This window comes from Rhipicephalus microplus, chromosome 3 (assembly GCF_043290135.1).
Source record: "Rhipicephalus microplus isolate Deutch F79 chromosome 3, USDA_Rmic, whole genome shotgun sequence".
Classification (NCBI taxonomy): domain Eukaryota; kingdom Metazoa; phylum Arthropoda; class Arachnida; order Ixodida; family Ixodidae; genus Rhipicephalus; species Rhipicephalus microplus.
Genome location: NC_134702.1, coordinates 14,776,154 through 14,790,532, shown reverse-complemented (window position 1 = coordinate 14,790,532; position 14,379 = coordinate 14,776,154). Strand labels below are relative to the sequence as shown.

The 14,379-nt window shown below is 48.4% G+C and overlaps 1 protein-coding gene across 2 annotated transcripts in view; it reads left to right on the top strand.

The window, feature by feature from the left end:
• Positions 1 to 14,379, top strand: part of LOC119181739 (matrix metalloproteinase-2) — a 255,390-nt gene that overhangs the window by 123,644 nt on the left and 117,367 nt on the right. Inside the window, exon 1 of one of the 2 annotated variants that reach the window (XM_075888933.1) lies at positions 13,770 to 14,057. The exons of the other annotated variant lie outside the window; for it this stretch is intronic. Within the exon in view, the coding sequence (XP_075745048.1) occupies positions 13,962 to 14,057 (96 nt within the window). The 5' untranslated portion in view covers positions 13,770 to 13,961. Of the gene's footprint in view, positions 1 to 13,769; positions 14,058 to 14,379 lie in introns of those variants that run through there. 2 annotated transcript variants of the gene reach the window in all.

The following is a 14,379-nucleotide window of genomic DNA, read 5'->3' as shown; positions in this document are numbered from 1 at the left end:
GTTTCTCGGGCCATCGAGGAAACGATTTGAACGAGCGAGCTTGTAAATGGACGGACGAAGCGGGCGATCTCGCTTTTTTGGCAAAAAGGGGCAAAAAAAAAAAAAAAAGTGAGCTCGGGAAACCAATTCCGCAGTCACTTATCCCTTTGACTCACGCGAGATGTTCAGAGAGAGAGAGCACTCAAGCTCGACAGTAAGGACGCTTCAAAAGTTTACAGTTTTCACCCGAGAACAGAGTCAAGTGTCTGTGTGCCGTCAGAAACGCATAGACATCTTCGCTGTCACGCCATTTTTGCACTTAAGACGAGCGGGACGTTTGCAGCCAGTGGGACGACACTTTCGAGGGAGTACGAAAAACACTGGCGACTTGCGAACGCGTGGGAACGACTCATTGTTTCCGCGAAAGTCGCATTAAATTAGGCACGCACCTAGGCGAAAACAAAACAAGGCGTGCTCGTAACCAAAGCCGATGTCACTTAAGGAAACAAACACCGCGAAAGAAGAGTGACCTTAAAGATCCTGGCCTTGTATGGAAGCTCCATGGAGGCTGATTGAAGGAATGGTCTGCTTACTTAGTAGTATGAGCATGTATTTATACTTGAATTCTCGAGCGCACTTTTTGCTTGCTGTCTTCTTGTGCCAAATGATTCGAAACGGTTTGCGATAATGTCGCGCACGCGGGAGCTAAAAATACATGCCGCCTGGCAAGTTGCCACGCGAAACTGGAGAAGATATTTCAGCCCACGTATGCTTACAGATTTTTTCGCTATATTCACTGAATATAGCGGAAATTCACCGAATATGACGGTCAAGGATAAGTAGTTAGAGCACTTGTCTCAGCTCATCAAGGCCCTTTTTGATCATGAACCAGTAAAAAAAAAGAATGCTTGACATTCCAGCTTCTCGTATATTATTTCAAAGATGGCAAAAACTGTATAGCTGGTGGTGTAGGTATGACGCAATACCTACAGGTACATAGTAACGTTCTTTCACTGACCTGGCTGTCTGTGCCTTAAAAAGTGCAAAAGCCGAACTTTTGGTCACCCCGAAAATGCGAAAAATATTACGTCATGACCTGGGCAGCAACGTCGCGTATGAGATCACACAACTACCAAAGTTTGAAGGACGGGGAAAGATTTTACCTGGCGTTAAGTATAATAATTATCGCTTTACACTTCGGCGCGGTGTCGGTAGCTCACCCGTGTCCCTTGGAAGGCCGATAACTATACGCCATGAGAGTTCGCGGTTCTCGCTATTAGTTAGTCTTTAGAATAGCGTACGCAAATCATTGTGTCAGCGCCTTTCGCCACTGCGCATGCGTCGACCGCTGCCCTCTTGCGGAACGGAAATAGAGGGCGACCGCAACGGCCCTCTATCTTTTCGTACGGTGTTCTAAAGCTCCCTATTTTGTCGGTATTACCACAGCCAGAACAACCGACGGAGTCGACAGAGACGTGCCTCTCTATTACGACGTCACACGGACCGTTTCTGTTTAGGTCACGTGACTCTTGTAGGCATTACGGCTATCAAAAGTTACGCTGTCACGCTCTTCGAGGCATATGCGTCAACGACTTTGAAAAGTTTCATTTCCGTCCCGTGGTCATATCACTTCGCTAACCTACTACGCCAAGTTTGTCGCATGCGGCTCGTTTTTCATGCCGAGACTCGAGAAAAAATATTTCCTTCATTTACATGTTTTTCCGTGCAGCTTCGCCTAAGTAAGCCCGGACAGAGAGAACCATTTTTCTCGACCTTTGGCAATCGCCAACAACTCGAACACGCAAACGCCCGTTCTACGCGCAACTGCTGAGACCTGCAGGCTTGACCATTGAGAAGAAAAAAAAAAAGGCACTCTTGAAGGGTGACGCTATTGGAGCGGGGAGCAAGGCTTGATGCGTTATACGCGGGTGAAAGGGGAGCGGTCAGCTTTGTGTGACGTGTGTTTGCACGGTATAGGCAGGCTGAGAGCCGCGGAACGCTGTTTATTGATTTATCAAAGGGCGCATTTCGATCAAAACGCGTCCGATGGCAGCAAGAAGGAAGAACGAACAGACGCCGAACTAGAAAAAAAAAAAAAAACACTGGAGCGCACAAAAAACGCGCGCAACACGCCAAGCTTTCTTCGGTTCGTGTGCGGCACGCTTTGGCCTCTACACCGGCGCACTGCAGCTTCAGAAGCAGCAGCGGCGGCGGCAGCCGGCACGCAGTGCAGCGGCCCGTACGGTGATCCATTACTCGAGGACGCAGCCGGCGTCCAGCGTCGGTCAGCGCAACACCGGGGCGCCCCTTCGGGAAAAAACCGATGGAGCAGGTCGAGTGCACTCGGGCGACGGAAATCACCTGCCGAGCACCGAGACAAATGAACGGTCGCATAATCAGCCGCCGGCTCCGCTGCAGGCCGACGGGGCCGTTTTGAGCGATACTGAATCGGGCGCCCGATTCGCGGCTCTCTTCTCGTTTGCGTGTGTCGAGCGCCGATTTGTTATACGCGGGGAGCGCGACGCGGCTACTGATGCGGCGATTACGAAGGGCCCGTTGCCATAAAACCCCGCCGCGTCCAGCATATCTCGCGCCTATGAGCGACGGGGCGCGGAGATGGGAGGAAAAAAGAAAACTAGAAAGGAGAAACAAATGGGATTCGTTGAATATCTTACAAGCCTTGCTCGGTGGTCGCTGGAAGGTGTACAAATGCGCCGTGACCGGCGCCACAGCCCCGTCGTTTAGAAATGCCAGACATCCCTGAAAGCTGCGAAATGAATGATTGATTGATTGATTGATTGATATGTGGGGTTTAACGTCCCAAAACCACTATATGATTATGAGAGACGCCGTAGTGGAGCGCTCCGGAAATTTAGACCACCTGGGGTTCTTTAACGTGCACCCAAGCTGCGAAATGAGAGCCATGTACGATCCTGCTAGAATTGCGATGAAGGAGGCTTTAAGCAGCGAGCAGTGTAGCGCAGTGAGCCTCTTCCGTTGCATCAGCCTTATATGTCTCATCGAGAACGAAAAATGGTTGTCGGCGGTGTCGCCGTGAACACGAAGTGATTCGAGAAATAATCATCATACGATCACATCACTATGACGTCACATGACGACGTCATCACAGACATCGTATAAGCCTCTCTGACGTGTTGAGTGCGTGGATCTCGAACATTAGACAACCCCTCCTGCTCTTCGCCTGATTCGGCGTCGCGACTAGGGTGCGCTATAGTCGTGACGAATGCAGATGATGCCGAACAATGCAATAACGTAAGAGACGCTTCCTGCAGGACAAGAAGTGTTGTAATCGAAGAGCGAATCAGTAGACGAAACACTGCAGTGTCTCGTGGTCTTACAATCTAAGAGAAGGGGAAGAGAGAGAGAATACATATAACAAGGCTATAGGTAGGGTAGCTAGACCACGTCCTGTTAGCTACTCTACACAGGAGGAGGAGAATAGGAAAGCGAAAAAAAATGGCCCCGAATCTGCATCCTTAATCTGAAAATGTCGTCGAAAGACTTGTGGTCAGAGTGAACAAAACATTTATTTGATGTTCTGCGCAAGAAATCGGTGAATGGTATTCTGGAGGCATTGCGTCAGAGTGCCTCGAGCGTGCAGCGGAGGCGAACGAGCGCATCAAGTCACGTCACGCGTGAGACATGAACGCTATATCTGGCAGTTTTCTTGGAAAACGAACCGCGTGGCTATGAGACAGGTGTGCGCGCCCGTCTCAGAGGTGATAAGGTGTAGAACGCAAGGCGAGGGGTAGGTGTCACCACCGTGTCGTCTTAGCAAAGCGTTGGAAACACCCGCCTTTTCGTGCAAGCTTGCATGGTCAGCGCAGCGTATTAAACGCTACGGTCCTTAGAATTGCCTATGTATGCCTTTTCTAGTAAGAGACGCACATACAGAATATATACGTGTTGTTATGGTGCATAAGATATGCGCAATAATTGTTTTTTAATTGACAATCGCACAAGCATGAACGCTGAAACTTGAGAAACATTGGTGGGCGCTGTGGATGGGGTCGGCCGTCTGGAGAATCGGCTGGTGCCGTTCGAAGTACTCGGTACTGTTAAGCGTGGACGAACAGACATGTACAGACAGACAGACAGACAGACAGACAGACAGACAGACAGACAGACAGACCAAAATTTTTTCATCGATCGAAGGGTCCCAAGAAAGACTATCGTCTTTAAAAGAAATAGCGGCGAAAGGAGAGAAACATTGCAGACCACACGCAAAGTGCAGATTTTCACATGCGGTCGTTCTGCGTTGCCTTCAAGTACCACAGGAGGGCTCGCGCGGCTTTCTGGGCTGCTGTGCCGCGGGACAAAGCTCCCAAAATCTTTCTTCCCAAGAGAGTGGTTCAATCCTTATTGCGCGCTTACGTTCTTGACGCTATAACCTACCGAACTGGCGTGTTGCACCACGACCAATCGCCTTTCTTCGATACACTATAGAATTGGCGTCCCGAAACAGGTGAATGTTCCGCGGCACTGCGATTGCAACGAGTGCCTCGGTAGGGGCATTCGTAATTCATTCAGCTTACAGCGTTGCTCGCTGCGGCCGCAACTAGCGCGGAGTCCGTTCCGCCACCGTCGTCGAGTTTGTGTTTGTCTTGCGCCCCTCTTATCGCCTCCGCCATTGAGAGGAACTGCGCCTCGAGCGACGGGGGCGCGCCCACTCGGGCGCGGCTCGCTATCTGGCGCGCACATGCCGTCGGGCGCGGTGTCGGGACCCCTCGCCCATTCCGGTGTAATAGTGGCAATTAATTAAGGGGCCGCCCGGTTAACGAGCCAGGGAGCCCGATGAGAAGCAGCACCGACGACCAACTGCAGACCCGACACTGTGTGGCTGGAGTTGTAGGAGAACGCAATCGACGGGCAGGGCACGGCAATAGTTGGATGCAGTAGAGCGACAGCTGTGCACGTACGACTGTGGGTCCGGAGTGATCGCTTGTCTTCTTACGAACGTTGTCTGCTTCTTGAAGTGCTCGCACGCGCTACACTTTCCGCGCAGTAAAAAAAAAAATCGAATACATCCCTTATTTTTTTCGCGTATAGTGACATTACTATAAAAATTGACCTTTGTCCGTCAGGAAGGAAGGTAATTTTTTTTCTGTAGTCGCCCAGGAGGCTGCTACAGTGCTGCGTGAAATTGGCGGCCCCTGAGAGCGCCTGGGAACTCGAAGAGAAAGATGGGACGAGGGGGAGAACAAAGAGAATAAAGTCGGACACACGGACGGACCTGCGTAACATATACGTAAATAAAGAAGGCACGGCAGGCAGGAGTGAAGGACGCAGCACTGGAGAGGTAAAAACAGAAGGCGATCAAGTGAAGCGCGAGCACCTCGGATCTTCTGCCGTGAGTTTTCTTTCCCGCAAGGCAGGCTGAAGTCCTTTTTTTCTTTCTTTTTTGTCTCTTCTTTTTCTTCCATTGTATGGCTCCTTGTGGACGTACAACGGGCAGGCGTATAAATTAATGCCAGCTGAGCTCCGGATTTGGGACGTTCCGCTCCAACACGTCCGTCTGGGCTTTCTTTCGTGTTTTTCCTTTCGCTTACCATCGCTTACTTTCTCTGTCTATCCAGCGTTTCTGTACAGCGTCAGACAGATATTGCGCTTTGCGTCCAGAGATAATAAGAGCGCTGAAATCTTACTTCGTCTTGAGCTGTAAGACGAGGTCTTCTTTTACACCCACCACCCTATCCTTCGCCCTTCTTTCCGTCTATATCCCTTCTCTATGCGCTCTTCTCTATACGTCTCAATTCGCGCCTCCGAATTTTTTTTTCTTACCGTGCACACGCTTTGAACAGGCGTACGGAGGGAAGAGAAAGGATGAAAAAAGGAGGTAAGCGAAGCATCGGCCGTTTTTTACTTTCGGTCCGCGGACGGTGGACAGAGATAGAACGCATCGCTATAGCTGCGCGGCCTCTACCTCGGAGAAGAGAGCGCTTCTCTCTAGCGAACGGTTGCGGTCGCGAGAAAAAAAGTCGAGCCGCACCGCTCGCCTCCCCCGCCAGCCGAGGGAGAAGGTAATAAATGCACCTGCAGTGCTCGGCCGCAGTTTTGACTAGGGCCACATTCATCCCACCCACCGCGTTCCGCGGGTAATGAATAACCCTAATAAAGGAGCTCCCGCTCCTTGTCACCCACACACTCCCGCTGGTGATGTCGGGAGTGAGCTCCCATGGTGTTTGCCTTCCCTTTTTTCCTTTTACCTATTTTAGACTGCGTTCGTGGGCGCTCGTGCATTGTGAGCGCTTCCGCGTAGAATTTCTATGGTTACAACGATGCCGAAGCTCGAGAGGAAGCGGTTGATGTATACTGTCTTTAACAAAAGCTTTCGAGCCTCTGTTCTTTCAAGCCAACGTTGTTTCAAGTTGAAGTGCTGCAGATCACTTTTTTTTCTTTTTTTAAAATAGCCTTTTTTTGTTGCCACTTGTGAGCTAGGGCAACGCCTCCTAGAAAAACTATGCCTGAAACGTCGCTCTCTTTTCAATTGGGAGCCTCCTGCCAGCACGCAATCTCGGAGGCCATGCATCCTGCCTTCTGTTGCGACCAGCCGCCACGTGAGACCGCTTGCCTCCGTTCCGCTCAGTCACGTGACATTACCGTACCGCTCTGTCAAGTGACATCATGGCTGCTCGGAGGCAACTGTGAGAGCATCGCTGTGTCCGCAGGGGGCGGCCGTTAGAGACGCTCGCCTTCGTACCGAAGGAGGAGGGTAAAACCAGATAATAGGGCAGCGCGTTCGCGGCTCACGTTCCAGGCATAATTTTCTTTAGGAGGCGTTGGCTAGGGAGTCCGTAAACATCTCAAACTTAGGGAGAACCATGACAATTTTAGGATAGCCGATGCGTTTCGTGCTCCTGAACTCCCGAAGCAAAAAAAAAAAAAAAGAGGAAGAAATTTAAGGGCCCGTTTCTATTCGGCGCATACAGATGGAGTGAATAGAGTCACATGCGAGGAAATAGCGCGGACCTGCTATAACCAGTGGAGAATTAAGGTTCATATTCACAAAGTCATCTTGCACTTGAACTTCACGGAAAAGAAATTTTCAAGAAAATCTTGATGCTTCACATATGATGAGAAAGGCTAATTGCAAAAAGGCCTTACGACAGTCAACAGAACAGTTTATAGAATCCGGCGCATCAGGCCGAATCCACAAAGCAAGGGCAGTGAGGTATATACGTCCACGTGTGGGAAGATTACCCATAACTGCGCGAAAGTAAAAAGGGTAAATGTGTCCCCAGTGTGTCATGTGTTCTTCTTGTCTTTATTTTTAAGTAGCGCTGTTTCTCTTAATGGAAGTGTTACGAGCATTCAAAGATTCCTAAATGCGCCGTATAGTAAACATTGCTTACATATAATATTTAAAAATCATAATATTTATTAATATTTAGAAATCATATTGAAAAATTTATGAATGCCTAGTAAGGCGTTCCGAAACCGTTGTTAACTCCCAACCAGAGTTGTTCTTTAGAGCATACTGGTCGGGTTTTCACACGCCTCAATTTCTACATAAACAGAGCTTTCTGGACACATTAAGTGTCCATATAAGTGACGTATCTTCAATCAGTGATAGCTAAAACTCTAGCAAAATACAGCTAGGCGATTTTTTTTTCCAAAACAGGCAAAACTAATGTCGCACCGGCTTTTAAATTCTGTTTTGAGCGATTATCTGGTTCATTCACCAATAAAGACCGTCAATGCGACAGATGCTTCGCAAAATGAAGAAAAAATCTGGAATTGGCATATTCTTCCTTTCTCTAGATTGGTCATTTCCTCTGCGACTTCCAGATTTTGCACTCATTTGTGTAGCATAATTTTCGCGATAATTTTAGCTCTCCGCAACTTAACAGCATCAATTAGTTCGGCCGTAATTTTAAGTGATTCGCTGTCTCGATGAGTTGTTCTCTCACAGCAAATGGGAACTCACAAGTGCAGAGTGCTTTCAAATCATTAGTTCCACCACGGTTACATTTGGTTAAATTGGTATGGGGCCCAGGACATAAAGGACTTTTTCTCAATGAAATTGCGGATGTGCTAGCTAAGTCAGCATTAAATGACCCGGTTATTCACTTATTAGCAGCATCTAAATTCATTATAGGGGCCAGATTTAGGGAAAAAATTGATGTTAGAAGAATTTTATTTACCGTCCATAATGAACACAGTAGGATTCAAACACCTAAATCATCGTTGGAACAATGAAATATGTCGCACGCGTGCAGATGAAGTCGCAATAACTACAGGTTGTGGTGTCAAACTCCTCATCTGAATTTTTATTTACACAGAGCTGGTCCGACTGCTTCCCCTAATTGGTTTTGTAGAGCCCCTGAGACAACAGGCTATTATCTAATATCTTGTAAAAGGTATGCCGCATCGCGCAAAATTACTTTAGGTGCCACCTTCCGTCTCATAAGATCATAAATAACACTCCAAATGTACTTTCCTTGGGGGATTTGTCCTTAGGATTCAGTGACGGAAAAGTTGCCGATGCATTATAGGAGTTCATTAAAGGTTCAAAGAGATTCAGACTGTAAAAGCAAATATTACTTATTACTCCTAGATTACTTGTTTACAAATTGCTGTATTCGTTCAATTATTTATTGTTGAATTTATTTGTGCTGAAATTATTTGCTTCATTTTGTACATATGTTATTCTATTCGATTGATATGTGGGGTATAACGTCCCAAAACCACCACATGATTATGAAAGACGCCGTAGTGGAGGGCTCCGGAAATTTCGACCACCTGTGGCTCTTTAACGTGCACCCAAATCTGAGCACACGGGCTTACAGCATTTTCGCCTCCATCGTAAATGCAGCCGCCGCAGCCGGGATTCGATCCCGCGACCTACGGGTCAGCAGCCGAGTACCTTAGCCACTAGACCACCACGGCGGGGCGATCTGTAATTATATTTGTCAATTTTCACTATTTATTCTTTTTCTCTTGATTCCTCTCATTCTTTTGAAAGCCATATAAGCTATCGAAATAAAAGTATTTAGTTAGAACTACCAGGTCCTTGGCCGATCCCAAAGCGTGTGTGTGTGCCACAGTTTCCAGGCTATTCTTCTTCTAATACGAGATGCCAAACAAAGCACTCGCGTTTCGCCGACGTCGAGGTCTCATTGAACGCAATGATGGATTCACACCGCGCATAGGCGTATACCACCAGCGCCGGACATGTATAGACGACCACTTTAGTCCATTAGCAGGGATGCTGGCGTGTCCCAACTGCAAGCGCACCGGTTCACAGCCTGAGCCTGTGAGTGGTGCAGTGACCCACGATTAGCGGCGTGAGATTCCGGCGCCGGAAGACGAAAATAAGGACGCCGGGCAGGCTCTCTCGATCACCGAATAGCAGGACGCTCTTACCGGAGGTAATTCGATTTCGCAGAGACGGTGATTATAACATCGATCCGGTCTCCTACTTCGAAGGCTTTTGTGTCGTTTTGACGGCAAGGTTGCACGAAAGAAGGAGAAACAGGGGCCACAAATAAAGCGATTTATTTGTCCCACTTTCTTCTCTCTTCGGGTTCGGCGACGACAGGAGGAGGGGGCAAAGTCGGTGACGACGGTAATTGAGAGTTCATTCTTTCTGCCTAGTTGGTCGGGGACGTCTTCTTTTTTCCCCGGTCCGAGGGGGGGTCTAAATCTTGGAATTGGTGGCCTCCCCTTTCGTATTGTGACCCTGCAATCGGTGATTTCGGGCTTCCCATTTCTACGGCTCTTCCCGCCAACTATACTACAACGGTAGATTCTTTCCTCCGCAGTTTTTTACCATTGGAATGTAACAAAAAGACACGACTATCTTGGCATTTCACAACCCTGTGAAATGCAGTGGATCTATGAAAGCCTAGCATGTCATTTTTGCTTCCACATTCCTTCATCGAATTCAAGGCGTGGTCCGCAGCCATGAAACCTCCCTAAAATGTGTTACGTTTATGGATGAAGCGACGCAGCGAACGGCATTGGCGTTTACAGCCTAGAGGCGTTGCTGAGGAGAGCAAAAGAGAGAAAAGAAAGACAGGAAGGTTAACCATAGGAAGACTCCGGCTTGCTACCCCGTGCTTGGAAAGGGGGAAGAGGGATGTGGCAAAGAATTAAAGAAACGAAGAGTTCGTCACAGTACGAAAAAAAAAAATGGCAGTGACTGGAGAACTGTCCGAATACACATAGGCAGCAACATTGTCTGCGAAGAGTCACAATTCGTCTCTCAGTCCGGTTGCTTGCAGAAACAGGAACAACGACCTCAGCGCGGCTTGTGATGCAGACTGAGCTGTGGAGGCTGCGGTGCGTTATAAGATGGTAGATAATCAGTGCACGAGCTGTAATATCTTAACATCCGCTTACGCGTAAATTAGCTTTAGATTTCAGGAATTATCGCACCCTTTGATAACAGCAAGCTCTAGCATTCCGCTGAGGCCGTCTTCCAAGAAAATGGCAGAGTTACGTTTTATAATACGAAAAGTGTGGACAAGGGTTTCGTGATGAAGTCATGCAAGAGACGAGCCTTCGACGCGTGCTACCGAGAATACTCGAAGAGAGGCTACACACGGAGAGGTGCGTTGTGAAAAAAAAAAAAAACGTCATTGGGAGCAAGAACATTCGTGGATGGGCCATGTAGTTTCGCGAAGAATCTATACTTTATCAAGGAAACCGTACGGCGGGTGCAACGCTTTAGGTCACGTTTATAATGATACAAGAAAGTTTAAATTTGACACGTACTGGGAAAAATTAACTTTAAAAGAAAGTTCTGCTAAAGCTTAATTGACAAATCGTTTTCGTTTTTACGTTACCTCTGTTCACTTCCCTTGAAGGCTAATAATAATTCTAGTCGTGCCGAAATCGCGATATGATTGTGAAGCACGTAGTGGTGGAGGGCTCTTGAAATGTCGACCAGCTTGAGTTCTTTAACGCACACATAAATCTTTAAGTAGACGGGCCTCTATAGCATTTCGGACTCCGTCTAAAATGCTATCTATACCGCGGCTGGGATCAGACTTGTGACCAGTGGGTCAAATATGGAGTATCATAACTACTTTACCATTGAAGTGTCTTGCCTTGAAGGTTCAACGCACTCCTAAAAGCCCCGTAGAAACCGCTCGACCGAAAATACTGCGGCGACCAGGGCACATGAAATACTGAACGCTTGCAGGGCCGAAGGCGGGAACCATATATAATCTTGCTGTCGACCCAGTAGTTCTCAGCTCACGCACGCGAGAAGGGAGATTCGTCTCGTCCTCACCGCTGGCATACAGTGAGATTATCTGGCAGCAGGTTGCTTGTGAATGAGGCCCATGGGAGGACTTAGCAGCGGCAGCATGCAGACAACCCCAGGGCCAGTGCGCGAGATTGGCGCCGCAATCGGGGAAGAAAAGCAGGACCGGTGATTCGATTATACCAGTGCACACCGCTAGCAGGGACGATGTCCCTACAACTGGAATAAAAAAGTCCGAATCGTCCCGAATGGAAAAGTGGAGGGGCGTGTCTTTGCTTTCCCTTGTGGTCACCACTGATATGTCAGGCTACGCACCACACTACACCTTTAATCATGTCCTGGATAAAGTGCCAGATATAGCCAGGAAACCAGAAGGAAAAGGCCTGGTGTCCTCGCTATATCTAGTACTTTACGCAAGACATGATTAAGAGTGTACGCATCCCCATCCTCCTGCGTGCAGGTCTTCCGCGTTTTCTGCGTCCGCTTCTTCAACGTCAACTGACCTTCTCCGTATACATCTGGACAGTTGACTCTCCTGGCAATAGCGCTTCTGTGCCCTCTATGATTTATAGAAACGGGTACCAAACAATAACTTGAAGTAAAAATTAAATGCTTTAGCATGTGCTACATGTCTCCATGAGAAGAGTTCTATGTTCAGAGCTCCATGATATCGCGTATAGGTGGCACCTGAAGGTTAAATTTCTTTTTTTAGAAAAGTTGATTGATCGTATGCATATTATACGGAACTATATGCGAAATTTTGATCGCCACTAAGTTGCCTCACCCAAAAAGGCGGAGGGAAAACGCGTTGTAATTCCTCTTAACTGCCCGTCGTGGCAGCAAACTGCACTTAAAAAGGCAAATACGGAGAAAGGATAAAGAGATTTTTGCGAATGTGGTACGACCAAGGCCATGGCTTCCATCTGCCATAGTTTTACGCTTCGATCGAAAGTTGCACCGCGCTATACCAGAGCACCGTGAAGCTTTCAGAGTGCGCCGTGACGTGCCTTTCCCGCTGGCGACCCTGAAAGCGGGGGGGAAAAGACGGCAGTTTTTTTCTCAAGGAGAGCTCGCATAGTGCGAGCCATTGTTTGAGGAGGCAAAATTGAAAGGGGTGGGTGGGGGTGGACCCATTATCAGGGGCGTCCTTTCTTTCGGCAAGGAGCGCAGCCGAATCGATTCCCGTGTAATTCAGCGTGCTCGGCTCGACGTGCATGCCTCGGTTCCCGGCTGCAACCGAGCACGGCGCGTATCCTTTGCCGTCGCCGAGCCCCTTCGATCGAATGTGACAAGTTGGTCTCACGGACACCGTGCTAGAGTAGAATTACAGTCCGCGGGGTTTACGCAAGGTGTGGCGACACTCTGCAGGCTCAGGAGCCAACGACCCGAAGAAGCTTTGAACGGCGCGCGCGTGTGTACGCGTGTGCAGCGAATGTCTATAGCGGTATAGACGACTGTAGAACGCGTTCCTCTGGGCTAGTTGGTGCACGGTCAGACAAAAATTTGAGGCAAAAATGAACGAGGGTGCCTAGAGAGAGAGAGAAAGAGAATAAGGATGAAAGAAAGGCGGGGAAGTTAACCATGGCTGATCCTGGTAGGCTACCATGCACCGGGAAGAGGGTAAGGGGAATAAAAGTTAGAGAGAAAGAGAAAGAAGGAGAGAAATGTCACTCATGCCGTCGATCAACAACACTCGCTGGGTTCTAGTTCTGTCGTTCTTTGCGCTGGTTTCTCGGTGCCTTTTAATTTTTTTCGCAGTGGACGAATACTCTTCCAAGCAGCGCGACAGTCCTTGGATCTATCGGGGCACTAAATGGAGTCACAAGTTCTCCAGACGCTACGGTTGCCCAGTGGTTATCGTGCTCGAATGCTGACCCAAAGGTTGCAGGGTCGAATCAGAGATTTCGATGGAGGCCCATGCGCTTGGATTTAGGTGTATGTTAAAGCACCCCTGTTGGTCGAAATCACCGGAGCCCTACGCAAGAGTGTCTCTCATAAACATGTCGTAATTCTGGAAGGTCGAAAACCAGCAATTATTAAATTATCGAAACTTACGACACATTACAACGGTGGCACGCCAGTCGTGGTAGCGACGAAGGCGGTAGCGAGGGCATGCTAGCATAACAGAGGAACAGTTCCTATGAGTGAATTGCTTAGCTCAACTCTCCCAGCAAGAAGCGGCATTTCTTCGCATTGGGTGGCTCACTCATACCAACGACCAGATGAATATTCGGTCGACGAGCAACAATGAGTGCAGACGACACCACAGCAGACGGCTGCTCGCGTGTGTTCCACATGTGCGCCAACATGTGGTCGCACTCATGGTCTTGTGGAGTAGCTTCCTGACGGGATGCTTCGTCTGGCACGCCGCTTCGAAATGTGTCCCGGTAAAAAGAGGCACGGCAATGTTGACTCTCTGCCCTTCGAGGAAAAGAAAAGAAAACGCACACAAAACGTGCCTACGTCACTTCCATCTTTTACACAGACGTCGTATGTAGGAGGAAGGGCAGCCACACCTCGGCGATTGCACCCTTTCCGGAACAGGCGAGAGAAGAGGACGTTTGATCGTCGTTGATGAGAGTCAACCGTCTTGTACTCCGGCGTTGTCTACTTCACTCATTGTGTTTTGAGACGTCAAGCCCCGTGGAGGCCCTGTGAAAACATTATCAAAAGTGACTTGTCGGACTGTGCCGTGCTCGCTGGATCGCTCGTCTGTCTTCGGTCTCTGCCAGGAATTGTCCCCTCAGCTATGTCCTCTCAGCTACCGTTATTAGCGATTTTCGTCCTGGCTCTTGCCGCGCCGACTCAGCAAGAGCGGAAAGAAGTCATGAAGGCTAAAATGATGGTAAATACTCGTGTGTTTGTTTGTTTTGCTTGCTTGCTTGTTTGTTTCGTTAGTTAAAGCTTGGGGAGGCGTTGCGAAGCACTAGTTGCGGATGTGCGCTTTCGTTGCATTGTTCGACTACAACCACTGAGTGGTTAACTGCAAACGCGACAAATTACATAGCAACTTATAAGCAAAGATAAATGAACCTGAGAGTTTCTATTTAATTTTTTTAGTCATTTATCCAACTACGTAACCACAAAAAAAAAAAACTAAAGGACGCTTGAGGTTCGCCTTCAAGAGTAGCTATTCGGAAACTTGAGATTACTCTGAATTTTCAAAA